At 42.6% G+C, this 14,351-nt stretch overlaps 1 protein-coding gene across 1 annotated transcript in view; it reads left to right on the forward strand.

Annotated features, from left to right (window-relative positions):
* The window catches only part of LRRC7 (leucine rich repeat containing 7), a 231,621-nt gene that overhangs the window by 125,636 nt on the left and 91,634 nt on the right, over window positions 1–14,351 (forward strand). The window contains exon 7 of the mRNA XM_018576885.1: window positions 1,896–1,952. Within this exon, the coding sequence (XP_018432387.1) occupies window positions 1,896–1,952 (57 nt within the window). The remainder of the gene's footprint in view (window positions 1–1,895; window positions 1,953–14,351) is intronic.

The following is a 14,351-nucleotide window of genomic DNA, read 5'->3' on the forward strand; positions in this document are numbered from 1 at the left end:
GCAGCAATTTTAGTTTTGGATCTTTGCTATTTATTCTGATTTATATGGCTCTGTCTTGACCCCCTCCCCTGAAATCGATCTGTTATCTATGTATACTGTTTCCGAGAAGCATCAGAAAAGATTTCTACTTTGATTCATCTTCTCTACTGCCCATCAAGTGGTATCTGCTTTTTGGAAAATGTCTGTACCTCCCATGGTATCCCACTGGGGCAACATCATAAATTATATGAATATCTCTCTTTACGCCTTTTTTCTTTTTTTTAGTTACCATGATTTAGAACTAAGCTTGGGATAAGCTATGGAGTATGCAGTTATTGGCCTCAAGCAATTACGATGATTACCGTGAATTCTGATGCTTGTTTTGGCTTTGGATGTTCAATGTTGTCACCATGACCATATTGTTAAATGTCCTGTTAATGTAGCTTGAGTCCTGGTCTTACTCCAGCTTTTGATTACAATGCCTTCTCCTAACTCCTCCATTATTAATGTCATACCTTGCTTGTTCCAATTAGATTTCTGTATGTTCAACGTACTTCTCAACAAACACAGATTTGACCATAAGCTAACCTTTAACCTAATCAGTAACAGTAAAATAACCTTTGCAGCCATATACTGGTTTGTGGCACCTGAAGCGTTGTCACCAGCATCTACCTGCAAAGAGATTCTTTAGTTCAGTATAGCTTCTCTTAAATATAATGAATCATTGAATCAGTGCAAAAGATGGTGTTCTTGGTTCCTTCCTATATTAATGACCCGACCAGATTGCTGTGGCATTGGTCACATTGCCTATTCCAAAGTCGCCGGGGAGTGTCACGTTTAGACTGAGGCCAACAACCTTAAGCTGAAGCTAACTAGTAGAATTTCCTTTGAACAAAATGTGTTTTTGGAACATTTGTTTGATTTTCTAATAGCTAATGGGGCAACAATCAATTTTGGCCGTTGTGATGAATATTAAAGGAGGAGCAGATCGAATTTCTAACAGTGAATATGGTTTTCATTCAAGAAACTCCATTTATTCCAAAATCAAATGTTAAAATCAAACTGAATTGCGAACGCCATTCGTCAAATCTCTGATGAAATTATGGAATGTTCTGACCAGATTTATTGCATGAAAATTAATTCCAAAATCTACCAATGCATACCCAGCTTAAGGTTCTACCAGTGGTCCTTCCTTTTAGCAAAAGCCACATGACTGATTCCTCAGAATTTTTTTTTGCCTGGTCACACCACCATGAAATAGTAAAACTTGCACATCAACAACACAGACTAACACACCGAGCACGCTGTGGTGTGTTGCAGTGCCATTCATTTTGTATGGTACCCCAATTCATCTACAGAGTGCACCTCTGCTACAGTACAGCTCATGATGGGCAGTGTACTGTGGTAAAAAAAATAGAGCAGGAGTGATTCTTTTTCCATCCTCGGGGCCCGTTAAAACAAAGAATGGGCCATGGTAATGCGGTGCACTGCAATGTACAGTAACGCATGTTTTGGCACATCCATTGTATGTATTAATGAACGGGTCCACAGCAAGATTGCTGGAATTTGTTCACAGATGTACAATAAAGGAGAACTTCAGTCAATACAAGAATTTAGATTATGCCCATTTGGTAATTCTTTCTGTTACACGTGAGGTTTAGAAGTGTCCGTACTGTACATTTTAAATGAATATATTTTTACTGGTAACCAATGCAGAATTTGGATGTGTCAAGACCTGAAGCTTTCACTGGACCTCCTCTTCCTCTTATTTCAGGCAATAGCAAGTAGCACTTAAAATGCTCATGATCTAGCCCATGACAATGGACGGGCCTAATAAAAGCTAAACAAAGAACTTCTATGGAAGGCCATTAATGCACTGGTATCCATAACAACATGTTTTATGTGTTTTTTTTCAGGCTCAGTAAATTGCGGATATTGGAATTAAGAGAAAATCATTTGAAAACGTTACCAAAGTAAGTCGCTATTATGAAACAATAGAAATGTTGTTTGTGTCTGAGTCATACCTCTTTTTTAATGTATGGTGCGTAAAATACATTAGTAAGCTCATGAGTTTGGTGCAAGACTATCAGGAATACTATTTCATAGAGCAATGATGTGTAAAAAAAATTCATACACTCCTAGCAAGCTATCAAATTTCACTTTTCAGTTATTTGAAGCAGTCAGAACAATAACAGCTGATTTCTGAGTCATTGTTAGAGTGCTCCTTGCCAGAAGCATGTTCCTCAATACTGTTGTCACAGAGTTCGGTAGACCCTCTCTGTTACCAGAGGCAACGGTTGATAAATGCCAAGACAATAGCTATACCTTTGCAAGCCTTTAGATAGGTAGTCACAGCAGTAGCAGAGTCAGCACGCTAAAGGCCAGGTCAGATGAAGAGTCCAGTTTACATGAAAAGCAGACAGGGCACAGACTCTGATGAAGGGGGCGTGCCCCGGAAACGCGTTAACGTCACCACTACACTGGTAGTGGACATCACACAGCTTGTCAGTCCTCACCTCATGACTTTGTGACACTCATGTTTGTGAGTATGATTCGTTTTTTTTTTTATTGATGCTTATTGAAATAAAAGTGATCTGCACCAGGAAAGGCGCCCCTTTTGTGCTTATTTCCTAGATTTCCAGCTTTCCCGGCTTAATTGGGGCAGCATCCTGCAGTATGCCTAAAAGCAATTCCCATTAAGGACTGACAGTCCGTGGCGCTTCACTGTTTTTACTTTGTAACAGACCAAAGATCTAGGTTAGCACCGACAAGCTGAGCACATGCAAAGTCCAAATAGATAACAGGAAAATCCTAGGCATGGACAGTCACAGACAATCAGACCACTATCCAGAGCATGAGCAAACCTGTTGATCAGGCACTAAGTGGAGATTTCCAGTTCTATTTATAGGTAGTAAATATGGGTCAGGTGTGCAAAGCAAGACCTGAGCTGCAGTGTTGAGTAACTACTGTACCAGCAGATGACAAAGGTTCAAGGTTGATCATGATGCCTGTGTCACAGGGAAGGGCACAGATTGCATACATCTTTATGCTTTGTCCTCTAGTAGGTGGTTTATATGAACTGAAGACCTCCACATGTAATCCTAGTAAGAGGTGTGTTACTGGAAGCTTCTAATTCACAGGAATAGCATGCAGAGGCACATCATCTTTTGTGCTGGATCTCTGGTTCTGGAGTTTTTTGAAGTCTGGGCCACATGCAGATTTATTGGCCGAGGAAGGCCTTCGACTTTTGTGGAAATGAAAATTGAATGTTATGAATGCGGAAGAGGGACGTGGAGGATAGATAGTCTCCCTGAAAGTCTTGGGAAGTGCATGGCCGCTGGTGTTTATGAAATATGTGGAAAAAGGTTATAAGGGTTCCAGGTTTAAAAAAAATGAAAAGTAAGGGTAGGATGGGAGGGTGGAGATACAGGAGAAAAATTAGGAATGATGGAGGTGGAGGAGCAAGGAGAAGAGCCAAATGATGTGTGAGAGAGGAGCCGAGGAGATGAACAGAAAAGAGAGAAAAGGGTTTAAAGCTGCAGCCATGATCCTGAAGTGCTGGTTTTATGGCCAATGACATAATCAGATTGCTTCTTGTTCTCGCTGCTGGGAGGAGGGTTCTCCAGCTCATTCCACATGACATCCTTGTGCACATAGGGAACCCTACAGAATATTTCCAATGAGCTTTCAGTCTGTGTTCTATCAAAGTTTGTGACTACATTAGAATGTGTGACCGGTCACGTGGTCACACATTTTAACGTAATGCCGGTCAGTTTTACAGCGGTGGAATGTGTGACCACCCATTAGGTCAAACACTTTGTCAGCTGTTCCAGCGCAGATCATCTCACTGCACATGTGCAGGAGAATCGATCTGCATTACTCCATCTGCCTGGAACAGCTGATTGGTCATCAAATGTCACTTCTATCCGACTCTGTGAGTGCGATCTCACATTCCACCACACTCATGAAGTCAGATAGAAGTGACATTTTAGGACCGATAAGCTGTTCCAGGCAGATGGGGTAATGCAGATCGGTTCTCCTGTACATGCGATCTGCGATGCCGATCTGCCCTGGAACAGCTGACAAAAGCGTCGGAATGCTTGACCCAATGAGCGGTCACACATTCCACCGCCGAAAAACTGGGCGGGATCACATTAAAATGTGTGACCGTGTGACCGGTCACACATTCCAACGTAGTCACAAACTTTGATAGAACACCCGCACACAGAATGTAGAGGCAGAAGGGTTGTCAATGGGAGGGGCTGGGAACACCTAAGTGGGCCTAAAGTAGGGTGCGAATTTCAGCCGGATCCTGATGAACCAGATACATTTCGCAAAGTGGGTGCCGCTGTTGGGTAACCTTCCGCCTGGCAGGAGCAAGTTGGAAAATTCTCGGCCGAACTGAGCTGCCAACCAATCAGCTGGTGGCCGCTGTCAGAAAACAATGCAAACAGTGGGGAGATTCGTCCATCAACGCTCATAAGCATTGATGGAGGAATTTGCTCTATTTTATTTTTTTTTTTATTAAAAAAACTGACATGTGTATACCCGACTTAAGCAGTGTAAATTGAATATACATGCCAACTGATTAAGGTGCCTCTGATGTAATTATGTTAGCACAGCCTGAATGGAAACAATGGGTCATAGAGAAGACTGGTCACCTGGTGGACATTGAGCAGCAAGAGGTGACCAGTGCCCTCAACAGGAAGTGCTGGTCTCTTGCTGCCTGTAGGCTGAATTATAATGAAGATTACAGAAGAAGGGAACATTAGTTGTGCCATAGAATAACACGAGGCTTAAAGGCAAGAGTTTCACTTTGTGTGAAATATAATGTTTCCCCAGAGATAACGATTAAGACACCCACAAAGAGTAGAAGATAATTGAGAAAACATAGAGGCAGGGTATAGACACTGGTGGTATTGATTCATTAAATAAACATTCTTTGGCTAGTTTGCTTTTGTTTTATTAAACTCATTTATCAGTGCGCATGGTGAAGGATTGGAAAGCCGGGTGCCTCTTTTATGCAAAAATCTCAAACAGGGGAGAGGAGATACTGAGTGTATCGACCCGGGCTGCGATTTCCTTCTCCCACTCCTCTTGTAATAAATTTGGTGCTAGAAAATGTATTGCCACTCCTATTCTAGTCCTTCCTCAGAGAGTTAGATATTCACAGGATGTAGTTTATTTTTGTAGATGATCTCTGGTCTGCAAAAACTTGTTCTAAAATAAAAAATAAAAAAAACAACAACAGAGCATCGTTAGAAAAGTTCAAAAATTAGAGTTAAAGTAACACTAAACTCAGGAGATAAATCTCAAAAATGCATTCAAGTACATTAACTATTAATAAAAATGTATCTTATTTGTAGGGATGCACCGATACCGAGTACGAGTACCGATTTTATTTTATTTTTTCTTGGTGCTCGCCGATACCGAATACCAATACCGGAAGTCCCATTAAGGAAGCCAGGCGGCGTGTAATGACTCACCACCTGGCTTCCTGATTAGCCGGGAAGCCGGGCAGTGAGTCATTACACAGCTTCCTGATTGGCCGGTTACCAGGTGACGAGGGAGCTTGAAGCCGGCTTTCTGGACAAATTAGAAAGCCGTGGGGCAGGTAATAACTCGCCGTCCGACTTCTTCATTGGCCAGTTTCCCGACCAATCAGGAAGGTAGGCGGCGAGTCATTACACCAAGTGACGAGGGAGCATGGAGCCGGCTTTCTGGCCAATCAGAAAGCCAGGCAGCGTGTAATGACTCGCTGCCCAGCTTCCTGATACCGGATATTCGGTTATCAGGCTAGGCATCAGAGCATTTGAGAGTACTCGCCCAAATACTCGGTATCGGCAGTGATACTAGTATTGGTATCGGTGCATCCCTACTTGTTTCTGTATCACTCGGCTGTAGATCCTCTAATCATCTTTGAATTGGTGCTGACACTGTCCTTCCTTCTGGAGGGTGGCTACTTTTGTTCCCCATGGACCCTGTGTGTGTTGTAAAGTAGTCACCGCTCCAAGCTCACTCCTGGGATGGACTACAATCTCATGTTTAGTGTACTGATTTGTAGTCCATCACTGGAACTACTTATAGATCACGTGTAGGCAAACTCCTTATACCCTCCTCCTAGAAACTTTTATGGGTGGGTGGACTTGGGTGGACTGATGGGGAATACTATCGAGTGTCACTTAAATGACAGCTTTGACGGCGGCTGACATCACATCTAAGATGGCATCGCCGAGCAGCAGTCTCAGTGATCTTGGAGGTCTACACAAGAGATGATTTTACAGGTAAAGAAGATGCTTAAAATAAGTTAATTGTTTATATAATTTTATCTCTTTAAGAAAACAAAGGTAATGCGCCAGTGCCAGACGCAATGTCACTCATGTCAGGCTGCAGCAGTTTCCGGCACTCGTGGATCATTTTGAGGACAGGCTTTGTCCTTTTTTTTTTTAATGCCATCCATAAAATCCTAATTGGTTAACAAACCTTGAGTTCTGGCCGTCCTTTTTTACAAAGCATTAAAATACCTTTATTTTTTTTATATCTCAACTTTTAGCATCGACCCTTATGAAATATGATTGTTTTATGGGCCCATAACGTTTTCTCGTAATTTTAAGCAAGCTCTCGTTCCTTGGCTTTGTTGATTTCTCTCCCACCTTGACAGTTTGATGGGAAGACTTTAAGAGTAAGAAAACGAAAAGTAATTTTAGCTGCCATAGTCAATTAGAGCCTGGTAATAAAAGGCAGCAACAGGAATGAAACACTAAAACAAAATAGCTTTTTATTTCTTAAAGGAAAACGAGAATGAGGGAAACATGGAGGCTGCCTTTATCATGCTCTTCTTTTGATAATGCTGTTGAGTTGGCTCTCTCGATGGTTTTGTAGTGAGCATCGCCGAGTACAAACAGTCCCATGATTAGGTTACTCATTACTCTTAGGATCTCAGTATAGAGTCAACGTGTTTCGGGGGTTTGGTCTCTCTTCTCCAGCGCCTCGGCTTAGTCTCTTGCTTTGGTCCGGTTACAATTCTCAACTTACCTGTATCAAACGCGGGGTCCTCGCACTCGCAGCATGTCGGTGCTTGGCACTCTTGTCAGTGACTTCTGTCCTATAACTTCCCCGCATGAAAATAGTGAGGCCTCTTGCACATGTTTAATGGCATTCTTACATCAAAATGGCAGCACTGGAGTGCTTCCTGTTATAGACAGGAATTGCATCCCTTCTGCCACACCTCCTGACATCACTTCCTGTTTGATAACTATAAAGCTGCAATGTTCCAGAGAGAGAGTGCTCAATTGTTTCAGAGCTATCCACAGTGTGTTCCAGTTACTAGCCTTGTGATTCCGTTACCTGACCTTTGCTTTGTTTATCAAGTTTGATCCTTTGCTGCCTGCCCTGACCTTATGCTTCGTTTGACTATGATTATTGGATTTACCCTTTTGTACCACGTATTTGGAATCTGTGTCCGATCTGTGTACGCTATCCCAAGGTGTGTGCCCCTGCTATTGGGCTCTGCACATCCAATTACTGACAGGTCCAGACTGTGCACACAAGAAATTGTATTGCTGCACCGAAATGACATTTTTAGACTGAAACTGAGATAAAAAATTTGTCAAACCGAAACAGAAAATTACTTTTTTTGTCCAACCTTTTTAAAAATGTAAACATTATTTTAAAATTATTATTATTTACTTATGACAGTTTCTCTCCTCCCCGCTGAGCACCGGTCTGTGGCCCCTCCGATTCTCTGCCACCACCACCACAGACAGGGAAGAGAAACGGGGATCAGAGGGGACACAGACCAGCGCCCATCGTGGAGAAGCGAAGCTAGTAATGTACTTTATTTTCGGCCGCATTTTCAGCCGTTTTGGTACTATTGGCATTTTGCCCATAGTAACATTTTCAGCCGAAATGTTTTAGCTGCCAAAATTTTGATGTACCCCTAATAAATTGAGTACTAAATCAACAATTTACAATCAATAAATCAACAATAATAAACAAAGGTGTTTCGGGTATGTGGTCTCTCCTCTTCAGGGTTTATACTTAGTCTTGTACTTTGGCCCAGACTGTGCACACAATAATAAATTGACTTGAGGATAAGAAATGTTGAGACATTCACTGTTTGCTCTGCCATTCTAGGACTTTCTTGGTCTACATAGTTGATCTGAGTCAGTAACTAAGAAAGTACTAGAGCCAGTGGCTCAACCTAACAACCAGGCAGCTAGCATTTGCAGAAGGAGATCTGCAATACTGCTGTCATGACAGGTTTACTTTGCAGTAGAACTCCAACCTTCTGTTCAAAGTAAAATGCATTAGAAATTGCCCAAAGGTAAATTTACTAGTATACATTCATTTCTGGTTTGTTTCTTGGCAGGGTTCGCTTACTATGTTAATTTGAGAGTATGTGTTTTCTTCTTAAATCACGTGTTGCCTTTGCTGTCACCCAAGGCATTATGGGAGCTGCTATTTTTCAAGAAATGAGTTGTGGAAAGGCAAAATGCCCATAAGAGCATTACAGGTTGAGGTTCATCCGGGATGGCACTACCTAACACAATTACACAGTCAATAACGTAAGAGTAAACTCAGAACCCCCTGAGTATTGAAAAGTAATTCAGAAAATAGTAGGGATCAGCATTAGTAAGGTAGACTATATATTTCTCTCATGAAAGGTTACATTGAAGGGAAGCCAGCAGCTCTAGAAACAGGGAAGGTTTAACTGTTAACAGGCAACAAACCACACTATATGGATAAAATAGGTGGACAGCCCTCCATATTGTTAGGTTCTTGTGTTTGCAGTGAAGGGCACTGTTAATGCTACAGCATACAAAGGCATTTTAGACAATTGTGCGCTCCCAACCTTGTGCTAACAGTTTGGTGAAGACCATTTCCTGTTCCAGCATGACTGTACCACTGCACACAAAGCCAACTCAATAAAGACCTGGTTTGTTGTGCTTGGTATTCAGGAACTCGAGTGGCCTTCACAGATTCCTCCATACCAAACACATTCCTCCATACCAAAGTGTCCATTTTAAACACCTTTGGGATGATTTGGAATGCTGATTGCGAGCCAGGTCTTCTCATGTAACATCAGTACCTGACCTCACAAAGGATCAAAGACGGGTAAACATTTTTGCAGACACACTCCAAAGTCTTGCTGCACTCTCCACAGCATGTGACCAGTATAATTTGCAGGTACTCGTAGTGGACCCGATTCATAATGCCATACAATATACTGAACAAGGATATGTAAAGTCACCATTATTTATTGGGGAAACATGGTCATATAAGTCAGAAATGGCCAACGTTCAATGACCTTGCAGAGTCCCTTCCTCTAGACTAGTGATTTTAAACCTGTGTAACCTCAGGATCCACATTTGTCCATGGTCATTAAGTCGTGACCCAAGGAGCACTGCACTGGAATGCACGACCTTACAAGAACTAGAGTGGATCCTCAGCCTGGGGGCTGCTGTACTGTGATTGAGCTCCATCCATATCTGCATTGTTTGTACAGCTCCCTTAGATGCCTTGTAGAGGTGCTAGGAGCCAGAATGTGATGTCACTGTGGTCCAGGCACCTCTACAGCGGAAGTGAGGAAGCTGTAAGCAATGCATGTATTGATGGAGCTTCCTCACGGTCATACCCCCAGCCCACCCCACCTCAAGCTGACACATGGCATCAGGAATCATATTTTAAATGGATGCTCAGCTCAAGAACTGATAGTGCTGTGCTAGGGAGAGGATGAGGAGCCTCTCACCTAGCACAGTGGAAGGCACACGGCGACCCGCTGAACATGGGGTTGGGACCCACTTTCAGGTCGCGACCCACCAGTTGAGAACCACGGCTTTAGACGACATAGTAAAACTGAGGAAGGGACGAGGTCACAAGATATGTCTGACTTATGTGACATTGTTTCCACAATTAATGGGAAACATACATCTGGGGTGCTGGAGACTTTCCATCTCCTTTAAGGAGACATACTCCGGCTAATGGAGAAGCAATCCATGAACAATGCAGGTTATTTCTCTCACTGCAGTGAAAAGTGTAGTATTGACCTACACAGGTTTGCAACTGCAGTATTTGGATTGCTTTTGTATTGTGACAAATCCCGGCTTTCAGGTCCTCGCGTTTTATGAAGTGGAAAGTATCCATAGCAACAGGTCTTACAGAAAAATCAGGCTACTTGCAGAAATCTTGGAATAACATACTTCTATAGACCATTGTCTTCCTTTACCTTTATTATGAATGTATTCTGCTTAGTCTTTGTGAATTGGCCTTGGGGGGTCCCTGACTAATTACACACTATTCTTGGCAAATAAAATAAGCCTGCCCCTCGAATGGATCTTCTAACCCCTTTTCTTGCATCCGTGTTAAACCCACTGATTTAACTGTTTCCCTGAAAGAAAGCTCAAATTGGAAATCCTTAATCAAACATACCAATCTTGTTTTCTGCAGTGTTTTATTTACATTCTGCCTACTTGTGCATGCACAGTGTATGCTACATTTAAGGCATGCCTCTGGTGATAACAGGCAGGGGTGTGCCTAGACTTTTTGGCACCTGAGTTGGGGGGGAATTGAGGGGATGCTGATGTTGCACGCAATAAGTAGGAAGGGAAGTTGCATCGCCGTGCCCAGGCTTTGCAACTACTTGCCTCTCGGGCGGTGAGATGTGAAAGGGCCCAACAATTTCCTAGCCCAGCTCTTACCAACCTGGGTCTCTCTGGCCGGCGTCTCGCCCTGGCCCTGGCAACCAGTGAAGTCACTAGTTGCCAGGAACTGGATGGGATGCCGGCTAGAGGATCCCAGGTTGGGAATAGCTGGTCTAGAAAATTGTTTGGCCCTTTCACATCTCCACGCCCGGCTTTTAGCAACCCTTCCTGATCAGTGACCTAACTGGTTGCCAGGAGCTGGATTGGACGTCAGATTGTCTCAGGTTGCTAAGAGCTAGGTGGGGAGATGTGTACGGCCCTTACATGGCCCCGGCATGTCCCCGGTTCTTAGCAACCTGGGACACTGGCTGGAAAGGGGGTGGCAGGCTCACTGCAAACATTGTGCAGCAGCAGAGCGGCCATGTCACTCTAACTGCCACCTACCCACGTGACCCAAAGGGATGCTGCCTGAAGTAACAGTCTCAGGCTGCTTCATTATAGGGATGACACAGTTGAAGGTGTGCTTATATCCACTCTCAACCAAAATGTAAGCCCTGAAAAGGCTGGTGCCATAGCCATGTGCAGCACCATGGCCACTTCATATCTAAATAGAGGGCAAGATGGCCCAATCCTTGGTGGATAGGAAGGTTTATTTCCACTTTAAGCAACAGGGACATCCATTGGTATGGAGTTGCTATTCCATAAAGTAAGTTCCAATAGGGGAAGTCAGTTAGAAGACCAGCAAGATCACTGCGGGCCACTACTTCAGCCATTGTACAAATCCACATATTGCATTGGGAAGCACTACTACAATGAGAGCCAAAGTTCTGAGAGTCAAAGCCGTACTGGTTTTAGGGTTCACCTGAATGGAAAAAAGACATAGGTAATTTCACTTACAGTTAAAAACTGGGCTTGCTTAGCTTGGAGGGGTACTGACTTAGAGATGATGTAATGTGTATGTAAACCCTAAAAAAACCTGTTTTATCCTGTGGGCGTCATGGTTTTGCACTGGAGGCTTCTTTTTCTTTTATTTGCGCCTGGTGATCTTACTGGATTGTGTGACAACACTGGCTTACTGTTTGTCTATGGAGGTGCAGTGTTGTCATCCTAGGCCTCATGCATATTCCACTGGCACATACAGCCTAATTGCCATCACTGAGAAGCACTGAGAAAGGACGCTGTGAGCAAATAAGAAAAAAGTCCACTGTAAGAACATTTAAGAGATCCATCATCGTTTTCAAATATATTTTGACACATAGATTTGCATAAGAGGGTTTAATTATACTTTAATGTGTATAAAGAGATTTAAGGTCAGTATAAAGATCAGGCAAATGGAAACAGAGGTCAAGGTGCTAGACATCGCTCAATGAAGAAATCCATACTACATGCATTCAAAACCTTAATTTATTAACATAAATGGTAAAAATACAATAAAATCTTCTTCTATATCCATCTTCAGACCAGCAAAGCCTTCGTAATATCACATTTTACCCCAACTCTTTTTTTTGCAACACAATGTTTCGGAGCACTCAGCATTTTTCTCCAGAAATTGGTTTTTAAATTTAAGTCATGTGATCCCGCGGTCCTGCTTTCTATCCCAAAAGAAGCAGCCTAGGAAACGGGATTGCTCCAGCTGTTAGCATGTGATGTAGTCACATGACAAAGGAAGGTACTATGGCTCTATAGGACAAAGCTGGAGAAGCTTGATATCACTGGAGGGTTCCACCACCAAGGCATATTTTTTTAACTTGGTACCATTTGAGGCAGAATCACACAAATGAGATACCTCTCAAGGTCCTATCTCGTCCCATAACTCCTGCTTGTGGTGCATGGCTCCAACGCTCCTCAGACCATAATTTATGCGCAAGAACAAATGTCAGCACACAGCTTCTTCCTCCATTGACACAATATTATAAATGCACCTGACACACAGGATAAAACAGCTTTGCGTTTCAGCCTACACAGCCTTAGTCATAACTGAGGCCGTATAGGCTGAAGCACATCTGAAGTGAGTTTATCAAAACTGGAGCAGGCAAAATCTGGATCAGCTGTGCATTACAACCAATCAGCATCCAAATCTTATTTTCAAAGCTTAAGTGAACAAACTGTAGAGAGAAGCTGATTGATTGCCATAGGCAACTGCTCTAGATTTTGTCTGCTCCAGTTTTGATAAACCCCCCCAATCAGTGTTTTATCTTGTATATCACATGCATTTATAATAAAGTATCATCAGAGGAAAAAGCTGCGTCATTATGGTATAGTATGGGATATGGTATAGTATGGGGTATGGTATAGTATGGGGTATGGTATAGTATGGGGTATGGATATAGTATGGGGTATGGTATAGTATGGGGTATGGTATAGTATGGGGTATGGTATAGTATGGGGTATGGTATAGTACGGGATATGGTATAGTACGGGGTATGGTAAAGTATGGGGTATGGTATAGTAAGGGGTATGGTATAGTATGGGGTATGGTATAGTATGGGGTGTGGTATAGTACGGGGTATGGTATAGTACGGGATATGGTATAGTACGGGTATGGTATAGTATGGGGTATGGAATAGTACGGCGTATGGTATAGTATGTGGTATGGATATAGTATGGGGTATGGTATAGTATGGGGTATGGTATGGTATAGTATGGGGTATGGTATAGTATGGGGTATGGATATAGTATGGGGTATGGTATAGTATGGGGTATCGTATGGTATAGTATGGGGTATCGTATAGTATGGGGTATGGATATAGTATGGGGTATGATATAGTATGGGGTATGCTATAGTATGAGGTATGGTATAGTATGGGGTATGGATATAGTATGGGGTATGGTATAGTATGGGGTATCGTATGGTATAGTATGGGGTATGGTATAGTATGGGGTATGGGTATAGTATGGGGTATGATATAGTATGGGGTATGCTATAGTATGAGGTATGGTATAGTATGGGGTATGGATATAGTATAGGGTAAGGTATAGTATGGGGTATGGTATAGTATGGGGTATGGATACAGTATGGGGTATCGTATAGTATAGTATGGGGTATGGTATAGTATGGGGTATGGATATAGTATGGGGTAAGGTATAGTATAGTATGGGGTATGGTATAGTATGGGGTATGGTATAGTATGGGGTATGGATAAAGTATGGGGTATCGTATAGTATAGTATGGGGTATCGTATAGTATGGGGTATGGTATAGTACGGGGTATGGTATACTACAGGGTATGGTATAGTATGGGGTGTGGTATGGTATAGTACGGGGTGTGGTATAGTACGGGGTATGGTATAGTACGGGATATGGTATAGTACGGGTATGGTATAGTATGGGGTATGGAATAGTACGGCGTATGGTATAGTATGTGGTATGGATATAGTATGGGGTATGGTATAGTATGGGGTATGGTATGGTATAGTATGGGGTATGGTATAGTATGGGGTATGGATATAGTATGGGGTATGGTATAGTATGGGGTATCGTATGGTATAGTATGGGGTATCGTATAGTATGGGGTATGGATATAGTATGGGGTATGATATAGTATGGGGTATGCTATAGTATGAGGTATGGTATAGTATGGGGTATGGATATAGTATGGGGTATGGTATAGTATGGGGTATCGTATGGTATAGTATGGGGTATGGTATAGTATGGGGTATGGGTATAGTATGGGGTATGATATAGTATGGGGTATGCTATAGTATGAGGTATGGTATAGTATGGGGTATG

This window comes from Nanorana parkeri, unplaced genomic scaffold (genome assembly GCF_000935625.1).
Source record: "Nanorana parkeri isolate BGI_ZX_2015 unplaced genomic scaffold, ASM93562v1 scaffold79, whole genome shotgun sequence".
Classification (NCBI taxonomy): Eukaryota; Metazoa; Chordata; class Amphibia; order Anura; family Dicroglossidae; genus Nanorana; species Nanorana parkeri.